Genomic DNA, 26595 nt, shown 5'->3' with positions numbered 1-26595 from the left:
TCGCCCCCACCCGTTGCCCCTCACCCTTTGCCCCTCGCCCTTTGCCCCTCGCCCTTTGCCCCCCGCCCTTTGCCCCCCGCCCTTTCGCCCCGCCCATTGCCCCCCCCCTTTGCCCCTCGACCCTGCCCTTTGCCCCTCAACCCCGCCCTTTGCCCTCGACCCTGCCCTTTGCCCCTCGACCCCGCCCTTTGCCCCCCGCCCTTTGTCCCCCCGCCCTTTGCCCCTCGCCCCTTGTCCCCCCGCCCTTTGCCCCTCGCCCCCGCCCTTTGCCCCTCGCCTTTGCCCCTCGCCTCCGCCCTTTGCCCCTCGTCTCTGCCCTTTGCCCCTCGTCTCCGCCCTTTGCCCCTCGTCTCCGCCCTTGCCCCTCATCTCCGCCCTTTGCCCCTCGTCTCCGCCCTTTGCCCCTCGTCTCCGCCCTTTGCCCCTCGTCTCCGCCCTTTGCCCCTCGTCTCCGCCCTTTGCCCCTAGTCTCCGCCCTTTGCCCCTCGTCTCCGCCCTTTGCCCCTTATCCCGCCCTTTGCCCCTCGCCCTTTGCCTCTCGCCCTTTGCCCCTCGCCCTTTGCCCCTCGCCCTTTGCCCCCGCCCTTTGCCCCCCGCCCTTTGCCCCCCGCCCTTTGCCCCCCGCCCTTTGCCCCCCGCCCTTTGCCCCTCGCCCTTTGCCCCCGCCCTTTGCCCCCCGCCCTTTACCCCTCGCCCTTTGCCCCCCGCCGTTGCCCCTCACCCCGCCCTTTGCCCCCCGCCGTTGCCCCTCGCCCCGCCTTTGCCCCTCGACCCTGCCCTTTGCCCCTCAACCCCGCCCTTTGCCCTCGACCCTGCCCTTTGCCCCTCGACCCCGCACTTTGTCCCCCCGCCCTTTGCCCCCCGCCCTTTGCCCCTCGCCCCCGCCCTTTGCCCCTTGCCTTTGCCCCTCGTCTCTGCCCTTTGCCCCTCGTCTCTGCCCTTTGCCCCTCGTCTCCGCCCTTTGCCCCTCGTCTCCACCCTTTGCCCCTCGTCTCCGCCCTTTGCCCCTCGTCTCCGCCCTTTGCCCCTCGTCCCCGCCCTTTGCCCCTCGTCCCCGCCCTTTGCCCCTCGTCTCCGCCCTTTTCCCCTCACCCCCACCCTTTGCCCCTCGCCATTTGCCCCTCGCCATTTGCCCCTCGCCCCCGCCCTTTGCCTTTGCCCCTCGCCCTCGCCCTTTGCCCCTTGCCTTTGCCCCTCGCCCCCGCCCGTTGCCCCTCATCTCTGCCCCTCGTCTCTGCCCTTTGCCCCTCGCCTTTGCCCCTCGCCCCCGCCCTTTGCCCCCCGCCCTTTGCCCCCCGCTCTTTGCCACCCGCCCTTTGCCACTTGCCCCCGCCCGTTGCCCCTCACTCCCGCCCTTTGCCCCTCACTCCCGCCCTTTGCCCCTCGCTTCTCACCCGTTGCCCCTTGCCTTTGCCCCTCGCCCCCGCCCTTTTCCCCCCCGCCTTTGCCCCTCGCCCCCGCCCTTTTCCCCTCACCTTTGCCCCTCGCTCCCACCCTTTGCCCCTCGCTCCCGCCCTTTGCCTCTCGCCCCCACCCTTTGCCCCTCGCCCCGCCCTTTGCCCCTCGCCTTTGCCCCTCGCCCCGCCCTTTGCCCCTCGCCTTTGCCCCTCGCTCCCGCCCTTTGCCCCTCGAACCCATTCCTTTCGTCCCTGTTCCCCTCGCCTCCCTTGTTGCCCTCCCGCCTCCTGTTTACCTCACCCCCTCTGTTTTCTTCAACCCGCGAGTTCATCCCTTTGTTCCCGCTTTCTCCCCTTACTCCCGCTTTCTCCCCTTACTCCCGTTTTCTCCCCCGCTCCCATTTTCTCCCCCTGCTCCCGCTTTCTCCCCCCGCTCCCATTTTATCCCCTGCTCCCGTTTTAACCCCTGCTCCCGCTTTCTCCCCCTGCTCCCGCTTTCTCCCCCTGCTCCCGCTTTCCCACCCTGCTCCCGCTTTCTCCCCCTGCTCCCTCTTTCTCCCTCTGCTCCCTCTTTCTCCCCCTGCTCCCTCTTTCTCCCCCTGCTCCCGCTTTCTCCCCCTACTCCCGCTTTCTCCCCCTCCTCCCGCTTTCGCCCCCTCCCGCTTTCTCCCCCTCCTCCCGCTTTCTCCCCCCGCTCCCGTTTTATCCCCCCCGCTCCCACTTTCTCCCCCTGCTCCCGCTTTCTCCCCCTGCTCCCGCTTTCTCCCCCTCCTCCCGCTTTCTCCCCCTCCTCCCGCTTTCTCCCCCCGCTCCCGTTTTATCCCCCCGCTCCCGCTTTCTCCCCCCGCTCCCGCTTTCGTTCCCCCCCCGCTCCCGCTTTCGTACCCTGCTCCCGCTTTCTCCCCCTGCTCCCGCTTTCTCTCCCTGCTCCCGCTTTCTCCCCCCGCTCCCGCTTTCTCCCCCCGCTCCCGCTTTCGTCCCCTGCTCCCGCTTTCGTACCCTGCTCCTGCTTTCGTCCCCTGCTCCCGCTTTCTCCCCCTGCTCCCGCTTTCTCTCCCTGCTCCCGCTTTCTCCCCCTGCTCCCGCTTTCTCCTACTGCTCCCTTTCCCAGTATCTGGCGTTCCATTTCGATGCTTCACTTGCTGCACTCTAATGTTGGTTCCTTTTCATTCCCTCCATGTGGTGCAGTGGAACTGATTTCAATCTCCAGCCACAAGCTGGACACTCCTGCCCTAACTCCAGCATCAAAGGCAGGAAGCTGCTGTCTGTTTATTCCATTGCTGAATAACGTCCTGCTTCCTGATATCCCTCTTATAGTTTCACTCCCACAAAGTGTATACATGTATTTGTTTTTCTCAGCTTTGTCTAAAATCAGAATGCGGAGTTCTGACGCGCGTCACCCTGTTTTGGAATGATAATTAGTGTAGAATGTACAACACACACAGACAAACATTCAAACTAGATTGCTTAACTATTGAGACCAATCCGAATGAGCTTCATTCATGATTAAAAGCACAGTTTTCCCTAAGGTCAAATTTAATTTACAAGTCTGAAATTGTTGTATTTAACATTTGACTCTAAGGATGCATTTGCTGAGTTTTTGAGTGTTTATTCAAGCTAATTGTTAGAAGTCCTACTTTTTATGCTCTTCACAATGAGGTATGTTTCATTTGTAACGAGATAATTCATCTTTTGGTTTTATTTAAATGTCTGAAGTATTTGCCAGGCCACTAGAAAATCCCTTGATTAGATTAAAACCTGAAGCACAACCTGAAGAGGTCACTGTCTCTCACAATTTTCAGTGTGTCGACTCGTCTGTTAAATGCCTAAACTCCCCTGTGTAACAAACTGCTAAACGGAGAGCAGTACTGCATTGCAGGGATCATTTCCAACCCGCGGTCTTCTAGAAATAGTCACAAACTTCAAAGAAAGCTTTCATGGAAGTAGCTGCAAAAATATCATTGCTTTTCTTGGCAATTAAAGGTCTACCAATGAAACCTTTTTATGTAATATTTGTATTTATATTTATTGTTCATATCCACACACAATTATATAATTTCTAACATTTAGAATCATGAACCCAGTTGTCATAATAACCAACACTCAAATTTTCACATCCATCACTACTTTGTCACAGAATGCCTGCAGGATGCCCTTTTGGCAGAGGGCAACGGTCATGTTCCACATTGGGACCAATGACACAGGCAGCAAAAGGGATGAGGTCCTGAAAGCAGATTTTAGGGAAATAGGAAGCAAATTAAATGCAGGATATCAAGAGCAGTAATCTCACGATTACTCCCAGTGCCTCGTGCTAGTGAGCTTCAGAACAGGAAGATCGAGCAGTTAGACACATGGCTGGTGAAATGGAGTAAGAATTAGAATTAGAACAGTACAGCACAGAACAGGCCCTTCAGCCCTCAATGTTGTGCCGAGCAATGATCACCCTACTCAAGCCCACGTATCCACCCTATACCAGTAACCCAACAACCCCCATTAACATTATTTTTTTTAGGACACTAAGGGCAATTTAGCATGGCCAATCCACCTAACCTGCACATCTTTGGACTGTGGGAGGAAACCGGAGCACCCGGAGGAAACCCACGCACACACGGGGAGGATGTGCAGACTCCACACAGACAGTGACCCAGCCGGGAATCGAACCGGGGACCCTGGAGCTGTGAAGCATTGATGCTTGCTACCATGCTGCCCCGAATAAGAGGGAGGGCTGTAGATTTCTGAGGCATTGAAACCAGTTATGGGGCAGGTGGGACCTATACAAGGACGGTTACACCGTAACAGGACTGGGGCTAATGTCCTGTTAGGAGGTTTGCGAACGCTGTTGGGGAGGATTGAAGCTAAATTGGCAGAGGGGTGATCACCTAAGGGGAAATTCAGAGTGGAGAGGAGAAAAGCTGGCAACAGGAAGTAGTGAAGTATAAACTGAAAAGGAGGATATATCAGAGAGTACTGGGATAGATATGACAGTTTGACAGAGTCAGCAATACTAAGTAATTTCCTGGGGTCAGAGTATGAGGAAAACCAGGGTGAATATGCATGTGTGTGCAGCACGGTAGCATTGTGGATAGCACAATCGCTTCACAGCTCCAGGGTCCCAGGTTCGATTCCGGCTTGGGTCACTGTCTGTGCGGAGTCTGCACATCCTCCCTGTGTGTGCGTGGGTTTCCTCCGGGTGCTCCGGTTTCCTCCCACAGTCCAAAGATGTGCAGGTTAGGTGGATTGGACATGATAAATTGCCCTTAGTGTCCAAAATTGCCCTTAGTGTTGGGTGGGGTTACTGAGTTGTGGGGATAGGGTGGAGGTGTTGACCTTGGGTAGGGGGTAGGGTGCTCTTTCCAAGAGCCGGTGCAGACTCGATGGGCCGAATGGCCTCCTTCTGCACTGTAAATTCTATGTGTGAATGCACAGCGTGCGGTTAATAAGATTGAGAGAGAGAGAGAGAGAGAGAAATACAGCACAGAACAGGCCCTTCGGCCCACGATGTTGTGCCGAACTTTTATCCTAGGTTAATCATAGAATTTTGGACACTAAGGGCAATTTATCATGGCCAATCCACCCAACCTGCATATCTTTGGAGGAAACCGGAGCATCCGGAGGAAACCCACACACACACGGGGAGGATGTGCAGACTCCACACAGACAGTGACCCAAGTCGAAATCGAACTTGGGACCCAGGAGCTGTGAAGCAATTGTGCTATCCACAATGCTACCGTGCTGCCCTTAAGAAGAAATTAATCTACACTCCATTATTCTACCCTAATCCATGTACCTATCCAATAGCCGCTTGAAGGTCCCTAACTTTTCCGACTCAACTACTTCCACAGGCAGTGCATTCCATGCCCCCACTACTCTCTGGGTAAAGAACCTACCTCTGACATCCCCTCTATATCTTCCACCATTTATCTTAAATTTATGTCCCCTTGTAATGGTGTGTTCCACCCAGGGAAAAAGTCTCTGACTGTCTACTCTATCTATTCCCCTGATCAGCTTATAAACCTCTATCAAGTCGCCCCTCATCCTTCTCCGTTCTAATGAGAAAAGGCCGTGCACCCTCAACCTTTCCTCGTAAGACCTACTCTCCATTCGAGGCAACATCCTGGTAAATCTCCTTTGCACCTTTCTCAAAGCTTCCACACCTTCCTAAAATGAGGTGACCAGAACTGCACACAGTTCTCCAAATGTGGGCTTAACAAGGTTTTGTACAGCTGCATCATCACCTCACGACTCTTAAATTCAATCCCTCTGCTAATGAACGCTAGCACACCATAGGCCTTCTTCACAGCTCTATCCACTGGAGTGGCAACTTTCAAAGATCTATGAACATAGACCCCAAGATCTCTCTGCTCCTCCACATTGCCAAGAACCCTACCGTTAACCCTGTATTCCGCTTTCATATTTGTCCTTCCAAAATGGACAACCTCACACTTGTCAGGGTTAAACTCCATCTGCCACTTCTCAGCCCAGCTCTGCATCCTATCTATGTCTCTTTGAAGCCGACAACAGCCCTCCTCACTATCCACAACTCCACCAATCTTCGTATCATCTGCAAATTTACTGACCCTGGGGTAGAACGGTAGCATTGTGGATAGCACAATCGCTTCACAGCTCCAGGGTCTCAGGTTCGATTCCCCGCTGGGTCACTGTCTGTGCGGAGTCTGCACATCCTCCCCGTGTGTGCGTGGGTTTCCTCCGGGTGCTCCGGTTTCCTCACACAGTCCAAAGATGTGCAGGTTAGGTGGATTGGCCATGATAAATTGCCCGTAGTGTCCAAAATTGCCCTTAGTGTTGGGTGGAGTTACTGGGTTATGGGGATGGGGTGGAGGTGTTGACCTTGGGTAGGGTGTTCTTTCCAAGAGCCGGTGCAGACTCGATGGGCTGAATGGCCTCCTTCTGCACTGTAAATTCTATGATTCTAAAAGACCCACCCTTCAACTCCCTCATCCAAGTCGTTAATGAAAATCGCAAACAGCAGAGGACCCAGAACTGATCCCTGTGGTATGCCACTGGTAACTGGGCTCCAGGCTGAATATTTGCCATCCACCACCACTCTCTGTCTTCTATCGGTTAGCCAGTTCGTTATCCAATTGGCCAAATTTCCCACTATCCCATGCCTCCTTAATTTCTGCATAAGCCTACCATGGGGAACCTTATCAAATGCCTTACTAAAATCCATGTACACCACATCCACTGCTTTACCTTCATCCACATGCTCGGTCACCTCCTCAAAGAAGTCAATAAGACTTGTAAGGCAAGACCTACCCCTCACAAATCCGTGCTGACTATCCCTAATCAAGCAGTGTCTTTCCAGATGCTCAGAAATACTATCCCTCAGTACCCTTTCCATTACTTTGCCTACCACCGAAGTAAGACTAACTGGCCTGTAATTCCCAGGGTTATCCCGATTCCCTTTTTTGAACAGGGGCACGACATTCGCCACTCTCCAATCCTCTGGTACCACCCCTGTTGACAGCGAGGATGAAAAGATCATTGCCAACGGCTCTGCAATTTCATTTCTTGCCTCCCATAGAATCCTTGGATATATCCCGTCAGGCCCGGGGGACTTGTCTATCCTCAATTTTTTCAAAATGCCCAACACATCTTCCTTCCTAACAAGTATCTCCTCGAGCTTACCAGTCTGTTTCACACTGTCCTCTCCAACAATATGGCCCCTCTCGTTTGTAAATACTGAAGAAAAATACTTGTTCAAGACCTCTCCTATCTCTTCAGACTCAATACACAACCTCCCGCTACTGTCCTTGATCGGACCTACCCTCGCTCTAGTCATTCTCATATTTCTCACATATGTGTAAAAGGCCTTGGGGTTTTCCTTGATCCTGCCCGCCAAAGATTTTCCATGCCCTCTCTTAGCTCTCCTAATCCCTTTCTTCAGTTCCCTCCTGGCTATCTTGTATCCCTCCAGCGCCCTGTCTGAACCTTGTTTCCTCAGCCTTACATAAGTCTCCTTCTTCCTCTTAACAAGACATTCAACCTCTCTTGTCAACCATGGTTCCCTCACTCGACCATCTCTTCCCTGCCTGACAGGGACATACATATCAAAAACACGCAGTACCTGTTCCTTGAACAAGTTCCACATTTCACTTGTGTCCTTCCCTGACAGCCTATGTTCCCACCTTATGCACTTCAGTTCTTGTCTGACAGCATTGTATTTACCCTTCCCCCAATTGTAAACCTTGCCCTGTTGCACACACCTATCCCTCTCCATTACTAAAGTGAAAGTCACAGAATTGTGGTCACTATCTCCAAAACGCTCCCCCACTAACAAATCTATCACCTGCCCTGGTTCATTACCAAGTACCAAATCCAATATGGCCTCCCCTCTGGTCGGACAATCTACATACTGTGTTAGAAAAGCTTCCTGGACACACTGCACAAACACTACCCCATCCAAACTATTTGATCTAAAGAGTTTCCACTCAATGTTTGGGAAGTTGAAGTCACCCATGACTACTACCCTGTGACTTCTGCACCTTTCCAAAATCTGTTTCCCAATCTGTTCCTCCACATCTCTGCTGCTATTGGGGGGTCTATAGAAAACTCCCAACAAGGTGACTGCTCCTTTCCTATTTCTAACTTCAACCCATATTACCTCAGTAGGCAGATCCCCCTCGAACTGCCTTTCTGCAGCTGTTATACTATCTCTAATTAACAATGCCACCCCCCCCCCCCACCTCTTTTACCATCCTCCCTAATCTTGTTGAAACATCTATAGCCATGGCCAGGGACCTCCAACAACTATTTCTGCCCCTCTTCTATCCAAGTTTCCGTGATGGCCACCACATCGTAGTCCCAAGTACCGATCAATGCCTTAAGTTCACCCACCTTATTCCTGATGCTTCTTGCATTGAAGTATACACACTTCAACCCATCTCCTTGCCTGCAAGTACTCTGTTTTGTCAGTGTTACCTTCCCCACTGCATCACTACGTGAAACTACAGGCACAGGTTGACAAATGGAATTATGATATTGTTATAATGGAGACCTGGATCAAAGAAGGGCAGGGCTGAGCTTTAAATATTCCTGAGTACCAGGTATTTAAGAGAGACAGAAAAGAAGAAAAGGGGCTGTGGGGATAATGGCAGTACCGATTAAAGATGGTGTTACAGTCCTGGGGGGAGAGGATGGTCCAGAGGGGCAAAGGATTGAATCTCTCTGGCTGGCTGGAATGAAAAAGATGCAATAACGTTGATTGGTGTAGTTTATAGATCACCAACTAATGGAAGGGTTGTAGAGAAATACATTTGCAAAGAACTTGCAGAGATGTGCAAGAATTATAGAGTATTTATAACAGGGGCTTCAATGGTCCAAATATAGGCTGGAATCGGGATAGTGCAAAGGGACCAGAAGGGTCAGAGTTCCAGAGTGTGTTCACTCTAATACTGGAGCAGTATGCTTCCGCTCCAACTTGGACCTGGTTCTGAGGAATGAGTTGGCCCAAGTGGATCAAAAACAGTGGGGGAGCATTTAGGGGACAGTGACCATTTTATCACAAGGTTTAGATTGGCCATGGAAAAGGACAAGGAGCGATCTAGAGCAGGGATAATTAGTTGGGGGAAAGTCGACAATGGGATCAGAATGTACCTGAGTCGAGTGAGTTGGAATCAAATGTTGGCAGAAAGACGGCGGCTGAACAATGGGCCACCTTAAAGAGATTGGACAATGTCACGGTATATTCTCTTAAAGGGGAAAGATAAAACTAATAAATCTGGAGCGTCCAGAATGACGAGACAGAGATGAAGATGAAAATGGCAGAAGTGCACATACAGCAGAATCCTGACAGTGCAGACGGAGGCCATTTGTCCCATCGTGATAGTAGACCCTCCGAAAGAGCACAAGATGTCAGGTGGAAAATGCAATGGAGAATCAGTCTGAATGTAAAAGGACCAGAAGAGAAGTGAAAAAACTAATAAGGAAAACAAGGAGAGAGCATGAAAAGAGAATCCCAAGACCGTCTATAAGCTTAGCACACTGGGCTAAATTGCTGGCTTTTAAAGCAGACCAAAGCAGGCCAGCAGCACGGTTCAATTCCCGTACCAGCCTCCCCGAACAGGCGCCGGAATGTGGCGACTAGGGGCTTTTCACAGTAACTTCATTGAAGCCTACTCGTGACAAGCAATTTTCATTTCATTTCAAATAGTAAAGGAGTGGTAAAGGAAAGAGTAGGGCCGATTAGAGATAAAAAGGAACTTGCCACATGGAGGCAAGAGAAATAGCAGAGCTATAAAACGAGCAGTTTGGATCTGTCTTTACAAAGGAAGAAGCTGCTCCCCAGGCTGAGCTGAGAGGGGAGGTAACTGATACACTCGGAGAATTTACAATCGAGGAGGAGGTGATAGAAAAGCTAAATTTACTTAAAATTGATAAGGTGCTAAGACCGGATGAGAAACATCCAAAAGCACTGAGGGAAGTGAGAGTGGAACTTACAGAGGCTCTAATGATAATCCTCCAGTCTTCCTGAAACACAGGAGTGGTGCCAGAGGGGTGACAAATACACCCTTGTTCAAAAAAGGGAGCGAGGAGAAAGCCGACAACTACAGACCAATCAGTCTGACTTCAGTAGGGAAACGTCTGGAAATATAGCTCGGGACCAATCAGTAGTCACTTAGACAAGAACAGGATAATTAAAGAAAGCCAGCAAGGATTCATTAAGGGAAAATCATGTTTAACTAACTTGCTGGAGGTTTTTGAATACTACTACTAATAATAATCTTTATTGTCACAAGTAGGCTTACATTAACACTGCAATGAAGTTACTGTGAAAAGCCCCTAGTCGCCACATTCTGGCACCTGTTCGGGTACACAGAGGGAGAATTCAGAATGTCCAAATTTAATAGAGAGGAGAATTTCCGGAGATATTCAAGTTCCTGAGGGCTATGGACAGGGTGAATGATGAGAAACCATTTTCTCTCGAGAGCATGAAGAGCGTGTGGGCACAGATTCAAAATAATGGGCAAAGGAAGTAAAAGTGATGTGAGGAAATACTTTGACCGAGAGAGTGGTTGGAGTCTGGAACAAACTTCCTGAGAGGCTGGTGGAGTTGATTTGATTGAGGTATGCAAAGGGTTAGGGATGACTATCTGAAAAGAGAGAATGTGTGAGGTTATGGGGATAAGGCAGGGGAGTGGATCGAGAGAGAATGTTCTTTCAGAGAGACAGATGGGCGAATGGAGGCCTGCACTGTAAAGATTCGGGTCTCGAGGTTATGCTTTTGATCAATCACAGGATTGATTTCAAATTGCAGCGTGGGTTCAATCTCCGTACCGGGCTTGGGGAGGGGGGGGGGGGGTGCAGAGCGAGGCAGCAGCGTGGGTTCAATCCCCGTACCGGGCTGGGGGGGGGGGGGGGGGGGTCTGGTTCACGATGCAGAGCGAGGCAGCAGCGTGGGTTCAATCTCCGTACCGGGCAGGGGGGCTGGTTAGTGATGCAGAGCGAGGCAGCAGCGTAGGTTCAATCTCCGTACCGGGCTGGGGGGGTCTGGTTCACGATGCAGAGCGAGGCAGCAGCGTGGGTTCAATCTCCGTACCGGGCAGGGGGGCTGGTTAGTGATGCAGAGCGAGGCAGCAGCGTAGGTTCAATCTCCGTACCGGGCTGGGGGGGGTCTGGTTCACGATGCAGAGCGAGGCAGCAGCGTGGGTTCAATCTCCGTACCGGGCTGGGGGCTGGTTAGTGATGCAGAGCGAGGCAGCAGCGTGGGTTCAATCCCCGTACTGGGAGGGGGAGGGGGGGGGGGGGCTGGTTCACGATGCAGAGCGAGGCAGCAGCGTGGGTTCAATTCCCGTACCCGCTGAGGTTATTCCTGAAGGCCCCACCTTCTCAACCTTGGGGGGAGAAGCAGATGGGATTGTAAAATGTGAATGCGATCATTCGGAGGAGCTGCTACACTAGTGGACAAGCTGGAGTACAGACAGAAACTGACGGGGAGGCTGCAGCGCACCACCCAGGAGGGAGTGCCAGGCAGGAGGGAATGAGGGGTGATGGGGGAGGGAAAATGGGTTGGGGGGGTGGAAAGGGGAAGGAGCCAAAGGTGGAATGGAGTAAAGGGAGGGGGGATTATATGTGTAGAGGGAGTGCGGTAGGAGTCAGGGGATGGGTGAGGGTAAGGGTAGAGTGCTGGTTTCAACAGGTCGCACGTGGAGACGGCAGCCATTTTAAATGGCCCTAGAATGTGGGCAGGCCTGAGCAAGCAGGGTCAGGACCACAGGGTGAGTATGGCTGACCCCACAGGAGGGGGAGGGGACTGACCCCACCCCCGCCCCCCCCACCATGATGGTCACCTGGACCATGAGGGGCCTCAACGGGTCGGTGAAAAGATCCGAGTCTTTGCCCATCCCAACAGCCTGAGGGTGGATGTGGCCTTCCGACAAGAGATGAGCCTGAGAGAGAGAGACCGACTGAGGTTGAAGAAAAGCTGGGTGGCACAAACGTTCCAGACGTGCTACAACACGAGCAAGGGCAGCGGGTGGCCATACTGGATCACAAAAAAGTCGCGTTCACAGTGATGAGCACGGTGTCAGACCCAGGGGGATGATTTATAATGGTCAGCGGGACCCTGGATGGGGCCCAGGTAGTTGTAAATATATAAACACCCCAAACTGAGACAACGGAGACTTTGTCAAACAATCTATGGCGGAAATCCCCGACTCAGACTCCCACTGACTTGTCATGGGAAGGACTTAACTGTACGCAAGACCTGAAGGTGGACAGATCCAACCCGAGGACGGGGCCATATCAGGAATGACATGACAGCTAAACATCTTTAGAGGCAGATGGAATGGGGTGGAGAGGGTGTATGGGGGGCAGACCCATGAAGGTTTAATCAATCACATGATAAGGAATTCTCCTTCTCCCATGTGCAGAAGGCCTATTCACACATAGACTTCTTTGTAGGGAAAATGGTGCTTCCAGGGGTAGTACAAAGAACAAAGAAAATTACAGCACAGGAACAGGCCCTTCGGCCCTCCCAGCCTGCGCCGATCCAGATCCTTTATCTAAACCTGTCTCCTATTTTCCAAGGTCTACTTCCCTCTGTTGCCGCCCGTTCATATACCTGTCTAGATGCCTCTTAAATGATGCTATCGTGCCTGCCTCTACCACCTCTGCTGGTAAAGCGTTCCAGGCACCCACCACCCTCTGCTTAAAAAACGTTCCACGCACATCTCCCTTAAACTTTCCCCCTCTCACCTTGAAATCGTGACCCCTTGTAACTGACACCCCCACTCTTGGAAAAAGCTTGTTGCTATCCACCCTGTCCATACCTCTCATAATTTTGTATACCTCAATCAGGTCCCCCCTCAACCTCCGTCTTTCCAACAAAAACAATCCTAATCTACTCAACCTTTCTTCATAGCTAGCACCCTCCATACCAGGCAATATCCTGGTGAACCTCCTCTGCACCTTCTCCAAAGCATCCACATCCTTCTGGTAATGTGGCGACCAGAACTGCACGCAGTATTCCAAATGTGGCCTAACCAAAGTCCTGTACAACTGTAACATGACCTGCCTACTCTTGTACTCAATACCCCGTCCGATAAAGGCAAGCATGCTGTATGCCTTCTTGACTACTCTATCAACCTACGTTGCCACCTTCAGGGTACAATGGACCTGAACTCCCAGATCTCTTTGTACATCAATTTTACCCAGGACGCTTCCATTGACCATATAATCAGCTCTTGAATTTGATCTTCCAAAATGCATCACTTCACATTTGCCTGGATTGAACTCCATCTGCCACTTCTCTGCCCAACTCTCCAATCTATCTATATTTTGTTGTATTCTCTGACAGTCCTCCTCGCTATCTGCAACTCCACCAATCTTAGTATCATCTGCAAACTTGCTAATCAGACCACCTATACCTTCCTCCAGGTCATTTATGTAGATCACAAACAACAGTGGTCCGAGCACGGATCCCTGTGGAACACCACTAGTCACCCGTCTCCATTTTGAGATACTCCCTTCCACCACTACTCTCTGTCTCCTGTTGCCCAGCCAGTTCTTTATCCATCTAGCTAGTACACCCTGAACCCCATACGACTTCACTTTTGCTATCAACCTGCCATGTGAAACCTTATCAAACGCCTTACTAAAGTCCATGTATATGACATCTACAGCCCTTCCCTCATCAATTAACTTTGTCACTTCCTCAAAGAATTCTATTAGGTTTGTAAGACATGACCTTCCTTGCACAAAACCATGCTGCCTATCACTGATAAGTCTATTTTCTTCCAGATGTGCGTAGATCCTACCCCTCAGTATCTTCTCCAACAGTTTGCCTACCACTGACGTCAAGCTCACAGGTCTGTAATTCCCTGGATTTTCCCTGCTACCCTTCTTAAACAAAGGGACAACATTAGCAATTCTCCAGTTCTCCGGGACCTCACCCGTGCTCAAGGATGCTGCAAAGATATCTGTTAAGGCCCCAGCTATTTCGACCCTCGCTTCCCTCAGTAACCTGGGACAGATCCCATTCGGTCCTGGGGACTTGTCCACCTTAATGTCTTTTAGAATACCCAAAACTTCCCCTTTCCGTATGACAACTTGACCTAGAGTATTTAAACATCCATCCCTAGCCTCAACATCCGTCTTGTCCCTCTCCTTTGTGAATACCGATGCAAAGTACTCATGAAGAATCTCACCCATTTCCTCTGAGTCCACGTATAAATTCCCTCTTTTGTCTTTGAGTGGGCCAATCCTTTCCCTAGTTACCCTCTTGCTCCTTACATACGAATAAAAGGCTTTGGGATTTTCCTTAACCCTGTTAGCCAAAGATATTTCATGACCCCTTTTCGCCCTTTTTATTGCGCGTTTGAGATTCGTCCTACTTTCCCGATATTCCTCCAAAGCTTCATCAGTTTTGAGTCGCCTCGATCTTACATATGCTTCCTTTTCATCTTAGCTAGTCTCACAATTTCACCCGTCATCCATGGTTCCCTAATCTTGCCATTTCTATGTCTCATTTTCACAGGAACATGTCTGTCCTGCACTCTAATCAACCTTTCCTTAAAAGACTCCCACATTTCAAATGTGGATTTACCCTTAAACAGCTGCTCCCAATCCACATTCCCTAGCTCCTGCCGAATTTTGTTATACTCTGCCTTTCCCCAATTTAGCACTCTTCCTTTCGGACCACTCTTGTCCTTGTCCATGAGTATTCTAAAACTTACGGAATTGTGATCGCTATTCCCAAAATAATGACCGACTGAAACATAAACCATCTGGCCGGGATCATTCCCCAATACCAGGTCCAGTATGGCCCCTTCCCGAGTTGGACTATTTACATACTGCTCTAAAAAACTTTCCTGGATGCTCCTTACAAACTCTGCTCCATCTACGCCTCCAACACTACACGAATCCCATTCAATGTTGGGGAAGTTAAAATCTCCCATCACAACCACCCTATTGCTCCTACATTTTTCTATAATCTGTCTGCATATTTGTACCTCTACTTCATGCTCACTTTTGGGAGGCCTGTAGTAAAGTTCCAACAATGTTACTGCACCCTTCCTATTTCTTAGCTCCACCCATATTGCCTCAGTGCTCGAATCCTCTATCGTTCCCTCCTTAATCACAGCTGTGATATCATCTCTGACCAGTAATGCAACTCCTCCACCCCTTCTACCTCCCTCTCTATCCCTCCTGAAGCATCTATACCCTGGGATATTCAGTTGCCAGTCCTGCCGTTCCCTCAACCAAGTCTCAGTAATACCAATAACATCATATTCCAAGGTTCTGATCCAAGCCCTAAGTTCATCTGCCTTACCTGCTACACTTCTCGCATTAAAACAAATGCACCTCAGACCACCTGTCCCTTTGCGTTCATCATCTCTTCCCTGTCGACTCTGCCCCTTAGTCACATGGAGTTTATTATCTTGTACCTTACCGGCTTTAGTTGCTGCTTCTTTACTGACCTCTAACTTCCTAATCTGGTTCCCATCCCCCTGCCACATTACTCCAGGATTACTCCACAATAGTGATATCCGGCCATGCTCCACACTACATGGACGTGAGGTTGGAGTCTGGCTGGGCCCAGCGTCCCCCTGGAGGCTGGATGTGGCCCTGCTCGCCAATACGGCGCTCTGCGAAAGAACAACACAAGCCATTAATGGTTATGTAACCTGCAACCCGAACGGGGAGGTCTCGCCCTCCATGTTCTGGGAGACACTGAAGGCGGTGATCGGAGGGAAATAATAGCCTATAGTTCACTAAAGGGTAGGAAGGGAGGGCGGCTAGGCAGCAGCCGATCGACTCCAGGTTGGAGGTGGAAAGCCGATTCTCCACTGCCCTGACCGTGGAATTACTAGCGGAGAGGATAAAATACAAGTGGAGATCGACCTGCTCTCGGACCAACTAAGGAAACAGGCTACCTCAGGGGAAATAGCTCGGGTAACAGCACAGAGAACAAGAAGATGGTCGTGGCCCCGAACGACATCAGCTGGGCCGTCGCAAACATCTACCGGGGCCTGTACACCACCGAGTCCCTGGAGGGGGACTCTGAGATGAAACAGTTCCTCAATGGACTGGATAAACCAGTTGTGGGAGATGGAAATGGGCTGGAAGCACCAGGACTGAACGGGTTCCTGGTGAACTTTTACAAAAGATTTGGAGCAGCACTGGCCCCGCACCTGCGGGAGATGTTCAATGACTCGCTGTCGAGGCGGGGGCCTGCCGCCCACGCTGTCGCAGGTCTCGATCTCACCAATCCCCCAAAAAGACAAGGACCTGACGGAGTGTGGGTCACATGGACCCATTTCACTGCTGAACACTGACGTCAAAGTCCTGGCGAAAGCTCAGGCGAGGCGGCTGGAGAGCCGTTTGCCAGAAGTCTTGGCGGAAGATCAGACCGGGTTTGTTAAGGGCAGACAGCTAACAGCGCACATCAGACAACTGTTGAGCATAATAATGACCCCATCTGGGGAGAGGACACTCGAAGTGTTCATCTCCCTGGACATTGAGAAAGCCGTAGATCGCATCGAATTGAGATACCTCATGGAGGTGTTTGAACGGTTTGGGTTTGGACCATGGTTCACCTCGTGGGTGAACACCACCAGCTCTGAGTACTTTCAGCTGCCCAGAGGCACAAGGCAGGGGTGCCTCCTGTCCCCGCTGCTGTTCACACTGGCAATTGAGCCACTGGCCATCGCTCTTCTATCAGCCAAGGGGTGGATGGGCATTCAGAGAGGGGGCAGGGAGCGCAGAGTTTTACTCTTAAGCAGATGACCTGCTCCTCTGTCGGATCCCCTGACAAGCATGGGTATGGTCATAGAACTCAGGGAGTTGGGAGCCTTCTCAGTTAACACACTCAATGGGTATGGTCATAGAACTTCTCAGGGAGTTGGGAGCCTTCTCAGTTAACAAACTCAAGGGGTATGGCCATAGAACTCAGGGAGTTGGGGCCTTCTCAGTTAACAAACTCAATGGGTATGGTCATAGAACCTCTCAGGGAGTTGGGAGCCTTCTCAGTTAACAAACTCAAGGGGTATGGTCATAGAACCTCTCAGGGAGTTGGGAGCCTTCTCAGTTAACAAACTCAGAGGGGTGGGGGGTGGGGAGAGGAGCAGAGCTGGAGATATTACTGTTTAAACTGAGCCGGATCCATTTCAAGTACCTGGGAATACAGGTAGTTCACACCTGGATGGGGCTCCATAAATGAAACCTGTCCAGCCTGGTGGAATAGGTGAAGAGGGACCTGCAGAGATGGGACTCACTCCCACTATCCCTTATGGGAAAGGTGTAGACGATAAAAATGAACGTACTGCCAAGGTTCCTCTTTTTATTCAGAACACTCCCCATCTTTGTCCCTGAATCCTTCTTCACCAGGGTTGACAAGCTAATTGTGGCCTTTGTCTAGGTCAGAAAGAATCCTAGGGTAAGGAAAGCCATCCTGCAAAGAGGGCGACACATAGGAGGCTTGGTTTTGCCGAACCTCCCACTCTACCACTGGGCAGCGAACGCAGAGAGGGGGAGGACTCTGGATTGAGGCAGGACCTCCTCTTGGCTGAGCTTTATGCAACTCGAGGTGGTGCTCAGAGACCACCTAACCAGGACGGATGAGTGGATTCTTCCCGGAAGTGGAGGATAGGTGCGAGAGGTGTCAGCGGAGCCTGGCAAACCATACCCACATCTTCTGGTCCCGCCCTAGACTGGGGGGGGGGGGTTATCTGAACCTCTTCGAGGTCATGTCCAGGGTGGTTGGGTTGAAGATGGAGCCATGCCCATTTGTTGCTGTCTTTGGAGTATTGGAGCATCCGCAGCTCTTCACGGGAGACGGGCAGATGCCCTGGCCCTCGCCTCCCTGATTGCTCCGGCGGAGATTTCTGATTAGATGGAGGCAGGGGTGGAGGTGAGACAACCGGTGCAATATAGTGAGTATATTGGCCCAGGAAACACTGAGAAACAAAATGGGACTCAGAATAAAGCTATCTGCCCAGTCCCGCACTGTAGCCAATTGAGGCAATGTAAATAAACCACAGGCCATTCCTAGCTGTAGTTGATTCAGTGATATTTGTATTCTAACGTACAAGCCTATTCCATGTGTTTCTTGATTCTCCTATTTGCTGCATCTTATTGTTAGATTAGAACATAGAACAGTACAGCACAGTCAGGCCCTTCAGCCCACGATGTTGTGCCAACCATTTATCCTAATCTAAGATTAACCTAACCTACACCCCTTCAATTTACTGCTGTCCATGTGCCTGTCTAAGAGTCGCTTAAATGTCCCTAATGACTCTGACTCCACCACCTCTGCTGGCCGTGCATTCCACACACCCACCACTCTCTGTGTAAAGAACCTCCCTCTGACATCTCCCCTATACCTTCCTCCAATAACCTTAAAATTATGTCCCCTCGTGACAGCCATTTCCACCCTGGGGAAAAGTCTCTGGCTATCCACTCTATCCATGCCTCTCATCACCTTGTACACCTCTATCAAGTCACCTCTCTGCCTTCTTCGCTCTAATGAGAATTGTGATGTTTCTCTCCATTGCTGTTATTCCATGTTTTTACACTAATGTAAATAATGATATACCAATAAAAACACTTTAAACAAATTGTTGTATGTTTCCCAGCCCAGCGCAGTTATTTCTGGGAAGTTAGGACTTCTGGACTGTTGCCGGATAATCTCTTGCGTGCAAACTTCCAGGAGGGATTTCCCAACTTTAGGGATCCCCTCAAATCCAATGCTGGGAAGCCAGGAAGTTATTTACGGCCCATTAACTCTGCGTCTCTCTCTACTGCTGCTACCAGCCTGCTGAGCTTTCCCAGAATTTCCTGTTTTTATTTCATGTTTCCAGCATCCACAGAACTTTGCTTTTATTTTAGAACAAAAGTTGCTGTGTGCAGCGCTGCGACAATACCCACCCTTCTATATGCCTGCGAGGCATGGACTACCTACTCCAGGCATAATGAGCTGGTGGATAGATTACACTTGAGATTCCATCGGAAAGTCACGGGCATCAATTGGGAAGACAAAGCGCCCAACCCTGAGGTACTTCAAACTGCAGAAATGTCTAGAATTGAACAACTCATCCTAGCCCAGCTGAGATGGAGCGGCCATGTACTCCCACATGAACCGTGGACACCACCTGGGAGGTCGGCCAATATTAAGGTTCAAGGACTCTTGAGATGAACCTCGGGGGATGTGGCAAGTCCACCATAGACTGGGAGGAACATTCACAAGGAGAGTGACCTTCCTTGGGAGCAAACTCAAGTAATGGCTTTGTTTCCGTCAAACAGCAAAGAATACCAGCAGCAAAGGGTAAAAAAACTGGACAGTCCCAACAAAATCATACTTACCCCCACTGGAGACAAGCCTGCAGGTCTGCAATCAGAGCCACATTGGAACATAAACAGATAACTACGCATGCAAGTGCCAGCCATCTTCGATACCGAAGGAAAGCCAACAACATTTAAACCGATCTCATATCTGAGGCCAACATTGCCAAAGGATAACACACACGTGAAGGAAGAAGGGTTGAGGGAGGGTGGTGATCAGCCTCTTCCCTTCACTTAGTGATGAGGATCCATCAGTTTAAGAGAGAGGATAGGAAAACAGCAAAGGGTTGTGATTGGAACATGCAATGCTTTGCCAAAGGGAATAGTTCAGGCAGAAACTATTGTTTATTTTTAAAAGGATAAACGTTAAAGGAGAGGAATATGTCTGATTATGTGGAAAGCACTGAGGCAGTGCGATTAGCTTCAGATTGTGGAGCAAGGAGCCTCCTTTGGTCAGAGCAGCTTACGTTTTACAATCTGTCTGTGGCTTAGTATAGAAACTGGATTTAAATTTAAAGTGAAAATCAACCCAAAATTAAACTTATCTTTTGCAAAATGTAACTATTAATTAATTGTGAATATCCTGAGGTGGGGGGAGGGGCACTGAGGTGGAGTGGCAGTGAGGGGAGGCAGTGTGGGGGGGGGGAGGCAGTGTGGGGGGAGGGCAGTGTGGGGGGGCAGTGAGGGGGGGAGGCAGTGTGGGGAGACGGGGTGGGGGGAGGCTGTGGGGGGGTCGTGTGAGGGGTAGGCAGTGAGGGGGGCAGTATGGCGGGGTGGTGAGGCAGAGAGGCAGGGGTAGTCGGGGTGGAGGGCAGTGTGGGGAGGTGGGGTGGGGGGCAGTGTGGCGGGGCAGTGAGGGGGTGGGGGGTGGGGGGCAGTGAGGGGGGCAGGGGGTGGGTGGCAGTGTGGGGGGTAGGGGGCGGGGGGCAGTGTGGGGGGATGGGGGAGACAGTGAGGGGGGTGAGGGTCAGTGAGAGGGGCAGGGGGTGGGGGCAGTGTGGGGATGGGGGAGGCGGTGAGGGTCAGTGAGGGGGGCAGGGGGTGGGGGGGCAGTGTGGGGGGAGGGGGTGGGTGGCAGTGTGGGGGGGCAGGGGGTGGGGGCAGTTGTGGCAGGGAGGCAGTGTGGGGGGGCAGGGGGCAATGGGGGAGGCGGTGAGGGGAGCAGGGGGTGGGGGGCTGTGAGGGGTGGCAGGGGGGCAGTGTGGGGGGGGCAGGGTTGGGGGGTGGGGGGCTGTGAGGGGGCAGTGTGGCAGAGGGGCAATGGGGGGAGATGGTGAGGGGAGCAGGGGGTGGGGGGCAGTGTGGCAGGGGGGCAGTGTGGGGGGGATGGGGGAGGCGGTGAGGGGAGCAGGGGGAGGGGGGACAGTGTGGCAGTGAGGGGGTGGGGGGGGCAGTGTGACATGGAGGCAGCGAGGGGGTGGGAAGCAGTATGGGTGGGTGGGGGCAGTGTGGCGGGGAGGCAGTGTGGCAGGGAGGCAGTGGGTGGGGGGCAGTGTGGCAGTGAGGGGGGTGGGGGGGCAGTGTGTCAGGGAGGCAGTGAGGGGGGGTGGGGGGGGCAGTGTGTCAGGGAGGCAGTGGGTGGGGGGCAGTGTGGCAGTGAGGAGGGGTGGGGGGGCAGTGGGGGGGGGCAGTGTGTCAGGGAGGCAGTGAGGGGGGGTGGGGGGCAGTGTGTCAGGGAGGCAGTGAGGGGGGGTGGGGGCAGTGTGTCAGGGAGGCAGTGAGGGGGGGTGGGGGGCAGTGTGTCAGGGAGGCAGTGAGGGGGGTGGGGGGCAGTGTGTCAGGGAGGCAGTGAGGGGGGGCAGGGAGGCAGTGTGGGGGGAAGGGGGAGGCGGTGAGGGGAGCAGGGGGTGGGGGGGCAGTGGGTGGGGGGCAGTGTGGGGGGGCATGGAGGCTGTGGGTGGGGGGCAGTGTGGCAGGGAGGCAGTGGGTGGGGGGGCAGGGAGGCAGTGGGTGTGGGTGGGGAGCAGTGTGGGGGGGCAGTGTGGCAGGGAGGCAGTGTGTGGGGGGGCAGGGAGGCAGTGAGGGGGGGTGGGGGGGCAGTGTGGCAGGGAGGCAGTGTGGGGGGAGGCGGTGAGGGGAGCAGGGGGTGGGGGGCAGTGGGTGGGGGGCAGTGTGGCAGGGAGGCAGTGGGTGGGGGGGCAGTGTGGCAGGGAGGCAGTGAGGGGGGGTGGGGGCAGTGTGTCAGGGAGGCAGTGAGGGGGGTTGGGGGCAGTGTGTCAGGGAGGCAGTGAGGGGGGGTGGGGGGCAGTGTGTCAGGGAGGCAGTGAGGGGGGGTGGGGGGCAGTGTGTCAGGGAGGCAGTGAGGGGGGGCAGGGAGGCAGTGTGGGGGGAAGGGGAGGCGGTGAGGGGAGCAGGGGGTGGGGGGGCAGTGGGTGGGGGGCAGTGTGGGGGGGCATGGAGGCTGTGGGTGGGGGGCAGTGTGGCAGGGAGGCAGTGGGTGGGGGGGCAGGGAGGCAGTGGGTGTGGGTGGGGAGCAGTGTGGGGGGGCAGTGTGGCAGGGAGGCAGTGTGTGGGGGGGCAGGGAGGCAGTGAGGGGGGGTGGGGGGGCAGTGTGGCAGGGAGGCAGTGAGGGGGGTGGGGGGAGGCGGTGAGGGGAGCAGGGGGTGGGGGGCAGTGGGTGGGGGGGCAGCGTGGCAGGGAGGCAGTGGGTGGGGGGGCAGTGTGGCAGGGAGGCAGTGGGTGGGGGGGCAGGGAGGCAGTGAGGGGGGTGGGGGGGGCAGTGAGGGGGGGTGGGGGGCAGTGAGGGGGGGTGGGGGGCAGTGAGGGGGGTGGGGGGGCAGTGAGGGGGGGGTGGGGGGCAGTGGGGGGGCAGTGAGGGGGGGGTGGGGGGCAGTGAGGGGGGTGGGGGGCAGTGGGGGGGGTGGGGGGGCAGTGAAGGGGGGTGGGGGGGCAGTGTGGGGGGGTGGGGGGGCAGTGAAGGGGGGTGGGGGGCAGTGAGGGGGTGGGGGGACAGTGAAGGGGGTGGGGGGCAGGGAGGCAGTGAGGGGGTGGGGGGGCAGTGAAGGGGGGGTGGGGGGCAGTGGGGGGGGGCAGGGAGGGGGGGCGGGGGGGCAGTGAGGGGGTGGGGGGGCAGTGAGGGGGTGGGGGGGGCAGTGAGGGGGGGGTGGGGGGCAGGGAGGGGGGGTGGGGGGGGCAGTGAGGGGGGGTGGGGGGGCAGGGAGGGGGGTGGGGGGCAGGGAGGGGGTGTGGGGGGGCAGTGAGGGGGGGGGTGGGGGGCAGGGAGGGGGTGTGGGGGGGCAGGGAGGGGGTGTGGGGGGGCAGGGAGGGGGTGTGGGGGGTCAGTGCAGCAGCTACAGGGAGCCGGTCAATGGTTTCACTCAGTTAACCTGCTGAGTGTTTGGATGGTTTGCAGTTTCAGAAATTCTTTAGCTTTGCGAGATCAGTTGGATTGGCCGCGCTAAATTGCCCTTAGTGTCCAAAAAAAAGGTTAAGTGAGGTTACTGGGTTACGGGGATAGGTTGGAGGTGTCGGCTTTGATCGGGTGCCCTTTCCAAGGGCCGGTGCACACTCGATGGGCCAAATGGCCTCCTTCTGCACTACAAATTCTATGATTCTATGAAGTTGCAGAAATGTTTGGTTCCCTTGTGATGTTGTGTATCCTGAAACAGATTTTGTGCAAATTATATAGCTGGAATTTGCTGTATTTTATACCTGATGTACCAAAAGGGACTCTATATGGTATCTTGTTTTTAAGAATTATGTTTAAGTCTGAACAATTTGTCATTTACAGCGGAGTTAAAAAAGCAAAAAGATTTTTATCAGAAACTTGGCCTTGAAATGCCTGGAGAGGTGAAAGGTGAGACGTGTGCAGCTAAACAGCCCTTCGATCCGCTCCATGATGGTTAGTCACTTTCCTCTTCAGCCATTCCTGACAACTGACACTTTCTTCCTCAGCACTGGGAAAGCTTTCCTTATCCTGCACTGTTCTGCATTTAAACTTCATTCTGTCTACGCTCTTCAAGTGTAACTTAACAAACTAATTTCTGGGATAATCTTTACCTGTGTGGGTGATTGAAATGTCAGGGCAATAAGGTGTAATTGTGTAAAGACCACCGCCTGGCATTAATTGCTCAGTGTTCCGTTGTGGTCTTTCTCCAGGTAGTGGTAGATAGGTAATAATATTTATTTACACATCGATCAGCTGCTGAAACTCCCATCTGCCTGTGTTACTTCCAGACTTGACTATTCCCAACTTCCACCTTCCACCAGCTCGTCATCCTCCAAAGTTCTTATGGTCCTGACTTGCACAGAGCCCTCCTTCACCCATCACCGCCAGTGCTCACTGTTTCTAGTGAAGCAACGTCTCGATGTTAACATTCTTATCCTTGTTTCCAAATTCTCCTGTGACCTCCCTATCCCTATGACATCCCGGTGACCTCCCTATCCCTGTGACCTCCCTATCCCTGTGACCTCCCTATCCCTGTGACCTCCCTATCCCTGTGACCCCCCTGTCCCGGTGACCTCCCTGTCCCGGTGACCTCCCTCTCCCGGTGACCTCCCTGTCCCGGTGACCTCCCTCTCCCGGTGACCTCCCTCTCCCGGTGACCTCCCTCTCCCGGTGACCTCCCTGTCCCGGTGACCTCCCTCTCCCGGTGACCTCCCTCTCCCGGTGACCTCCCTCTCCCGGTGACCTCCCTCTCCCGGTGACCTCCCTCTCCCGGTGACCTCCCTCTCCCAGTGACCTCCCTCTCCCGGTGACCTCCCTCTCCCGGTGACCTCCCTCTCCCGGTGACCTCCCTGTCCCAGTGACGACGACCAATACGAACAATTTCTCAGCTATCTGTCACCCTCAATTTTGACCTCCTTTGCATTTTGATTGCTCCAACATTGGCAAAACGTCCAAATTAAAACCAATCAAGATAGTTAGTGCAATAAGTTTATTGCAATATAGAATCATTCAATTCCTACAGTGCAGAAGGAGGTCATTTGGCCCATCGAGTCTTCACGACCCTCTGAAAGAGTACCCTACCTAGGCCCTGCCCTATCCCCGTAACCCCATAACCTGCACATCTTTGGACACTAAGGGGCAATTTAGCATGGCCAATCCACCTAACTTGCACATCCTTGGACTAAAGGTATGTTCTAAAGGTCATGAAAGGCTTTAAATACATACTTATATTTTCTTTCTTTCTTTCTGGGATTTTTCTCTTGTGGTTGATTATCTTAATATTATAAAATCAAAAGGGCAGAATCTTGAGGACGATCTGTATTTAAGTCAGTCAGGCTGGAAGTTTCTGCACTAATAATTGTCAGCGATAGCATAATGTCAGCATTGCAATTTCCTTTTATTTTAAATATTTTTATCAAAACATTTCATTATAAACTAAATAATATAAAACAGTTCAAGTTACAATGTAAAAACAACACAATAAACAATCAAGAACCCCAATTAACTTAACCCCCCAACATTAAATTAAACCCCATAACAACTTACGGTGACTAACTTTTTAAACAAGGACCTTCTGCAAATGTAGAAACTCCATGAGGTCACCCGACCAGACTGAGGCACTGGGCGGAGTCGGAGATTTCCACCCAATCAGAACTCATCCTCCAGGCTGCTAACGAGGCAATGACGAGGAAATCCGTCTTCACCCCCGTCTGCAGCATCGGCAAAATGGCCACCAGGGGATATGGCTGCAGATCGACATCGAGTATCTCTGACATGGTGCTAAAGAACAAGACCCAAAATCTCACTAACTTAGGACAAGACCAGAACATGTGAGAGTGGTTCGCCAGCCCCCCCAGAACAACGCTCACATCTGTCCTCCACCCAGAGAAGACTCTGCTCTTCCTCGCCCTGGTCAGATGCACCCTGTGCACCACCTTGGACTGGATCAGAGTAAGCCGAGCACAGGAGGATGTGGAGTTGACCGTGTGAAGGGCCTCACTCCACACCACCTCATCCAGAATAGGATGTTTTTATCAAAACATTTCATTATAAACTAAATAATATAAAACAGTTCAAGTTACAATGCAAAAAGAACACAATAAACAATCAAGAACCCCAATTAACGTAACCCCCCCAACATTAAACTAAACCCCTTAACAACTTACGGTGACTAACTTTTTAAACAAGGACCTTCTGCAAATGTAGAAAATCCATGAGGTCACCCAACCAGACCGAGGCACTGGGCCAACTCACCCTCCCATTTCCCCATCATCTCATCCTCCCATTTCCCCATCACCTCATCCTCCCATTTCCCCATCACCTCACCCTCCCATTTCCCCATCATCTCATCCTCCCATTTCCCCACCACCTCATCCTCCCATTTCCCCACCACCTCATCCTCCCATTTCCCCATCACCTCATCCTCCCATTTCCCCATCACCTCATCCAACGGAACCGACTCTGCTGATGGGATCTGCCCGTATATATACACAAAATAACCCCCTCCACCAGACCCGGCCAAAGACAAAATCCTCTTCAACAGGGAGGAGGGTGGTGATGAGGGGAAAGACGGAAAAGCCTTGTGCGGAGAACTGGGTACTATTGGCTCTTGCCCAAATTCTACTTATACCCAGTGAAGGAGCCAAAACTCCCAAGCAGCTTCTTTATCTCTCCACAGTTCCACAGTGGATACTGGGTCCTTGATGTAAAGAAGCAGATCATCTGCTACAAGGACACTCTATGCTCCACCATTCCAGATATATCCCCCTCCACTTAATGGACGATCTCAGCACTATGTCAAGCGCTATGGCAAGTGGTTCTATTGCCAGAGAAAATAGGAGCGGAGACAATGGACATTCCTGCTTCATAAACTATGCTGCGGAAAGTTCCTGAGATCGAAGTATTTGTGCGAACATTAGCAATGGTAGTCCTATAAAATAAACAAATCCAGGATATAAATGTTTGCCTGAATTCAAACTTCCCAAGAATCTCAAAGATATATCCCCACTCCACTCAGTCAAACACCTTTTCAGCGTCTGGGGAAACCATCACCTCCGGCTTGGGTACTGAAGAGGTGGAGAGGGCAACATTTAACAGTCGACGTATGTTGACCGATAATTGCCGACCCTTCACGGAGTCTGTCTGGTTTTCTGAGATCACCTCTGGGAGGCAGGACTCCAACTGCATTACCAGCACTTTTGCGAGTAACTGCAGTGGATAGCACTAGGACTGCGGCGCTGAGGACCTGGGTTCGAATCCAGGTTCTGGGTCACTGTCTGTGTGGACTTTGCACATCCTCCCCGAGTCTGCGTGGGTTTTTCCCCCCCCTTGACCATCGCAGCTGGCCCACTGCCTTCCCATTGATAGTAATTCAAACTGTGCCTGCAGCTTTTTCCTACTCACCAGACACTCCGAGGTAGGGGCGAGTGAGTACTGATGGTCCACCTCAAGGATGGAGTCCAGCAGCCTCTGCTGCCCCACCCTCGCAGTCCTTTCAACTTTGTAGGA

The 26595-nt window shown here is 52.6% G+C and overlaps 1 protein-coding gene across 1 annotated transcript in view; it reads left to right on the top strand.

Annotated features, from left to right (window-relative positions):
- The window catches only part of LOC119963579 (polycomb group RING finger protein 3), a 155949-nt gene that overhangs the window by 56225 nt on the left and 73129 nt on the right, over positions 1–26595 (top strand). Inside the window, exon 4 of the mRNA XM_038792909.1 lies at positions 22930–23040. Within this exon, the coding sequence (XP_038648837.1) occupies positions 22930–23040 (111 nt within the window). The remainder of the gene's footprint in view (positions 1–22929; positions 23041–26595) is intronic.

The sequence above is a fragment of the Scyliorhinus canicula genome, chromosome 3 (genome assembly GCF_902713615.1).
Source record: "Scyliorhinus canicula chromosome 3, sScyCan1.1, whole genome shotgun sequence".
In the NCBI taxonomy this organism is placed as follows: domain Eukaryota; kingdom Metazoa; phylum Chordata; class Chondrichthyes; order Carcharhiniformes; family Scyliorhinidae; genus Scyliorhinus; species Scyliorhinus canicula.
Note: the sequence above shows the minus strand (reverse complement) of the source record. Positions and strands in the feature narration are given on the sequence as shown.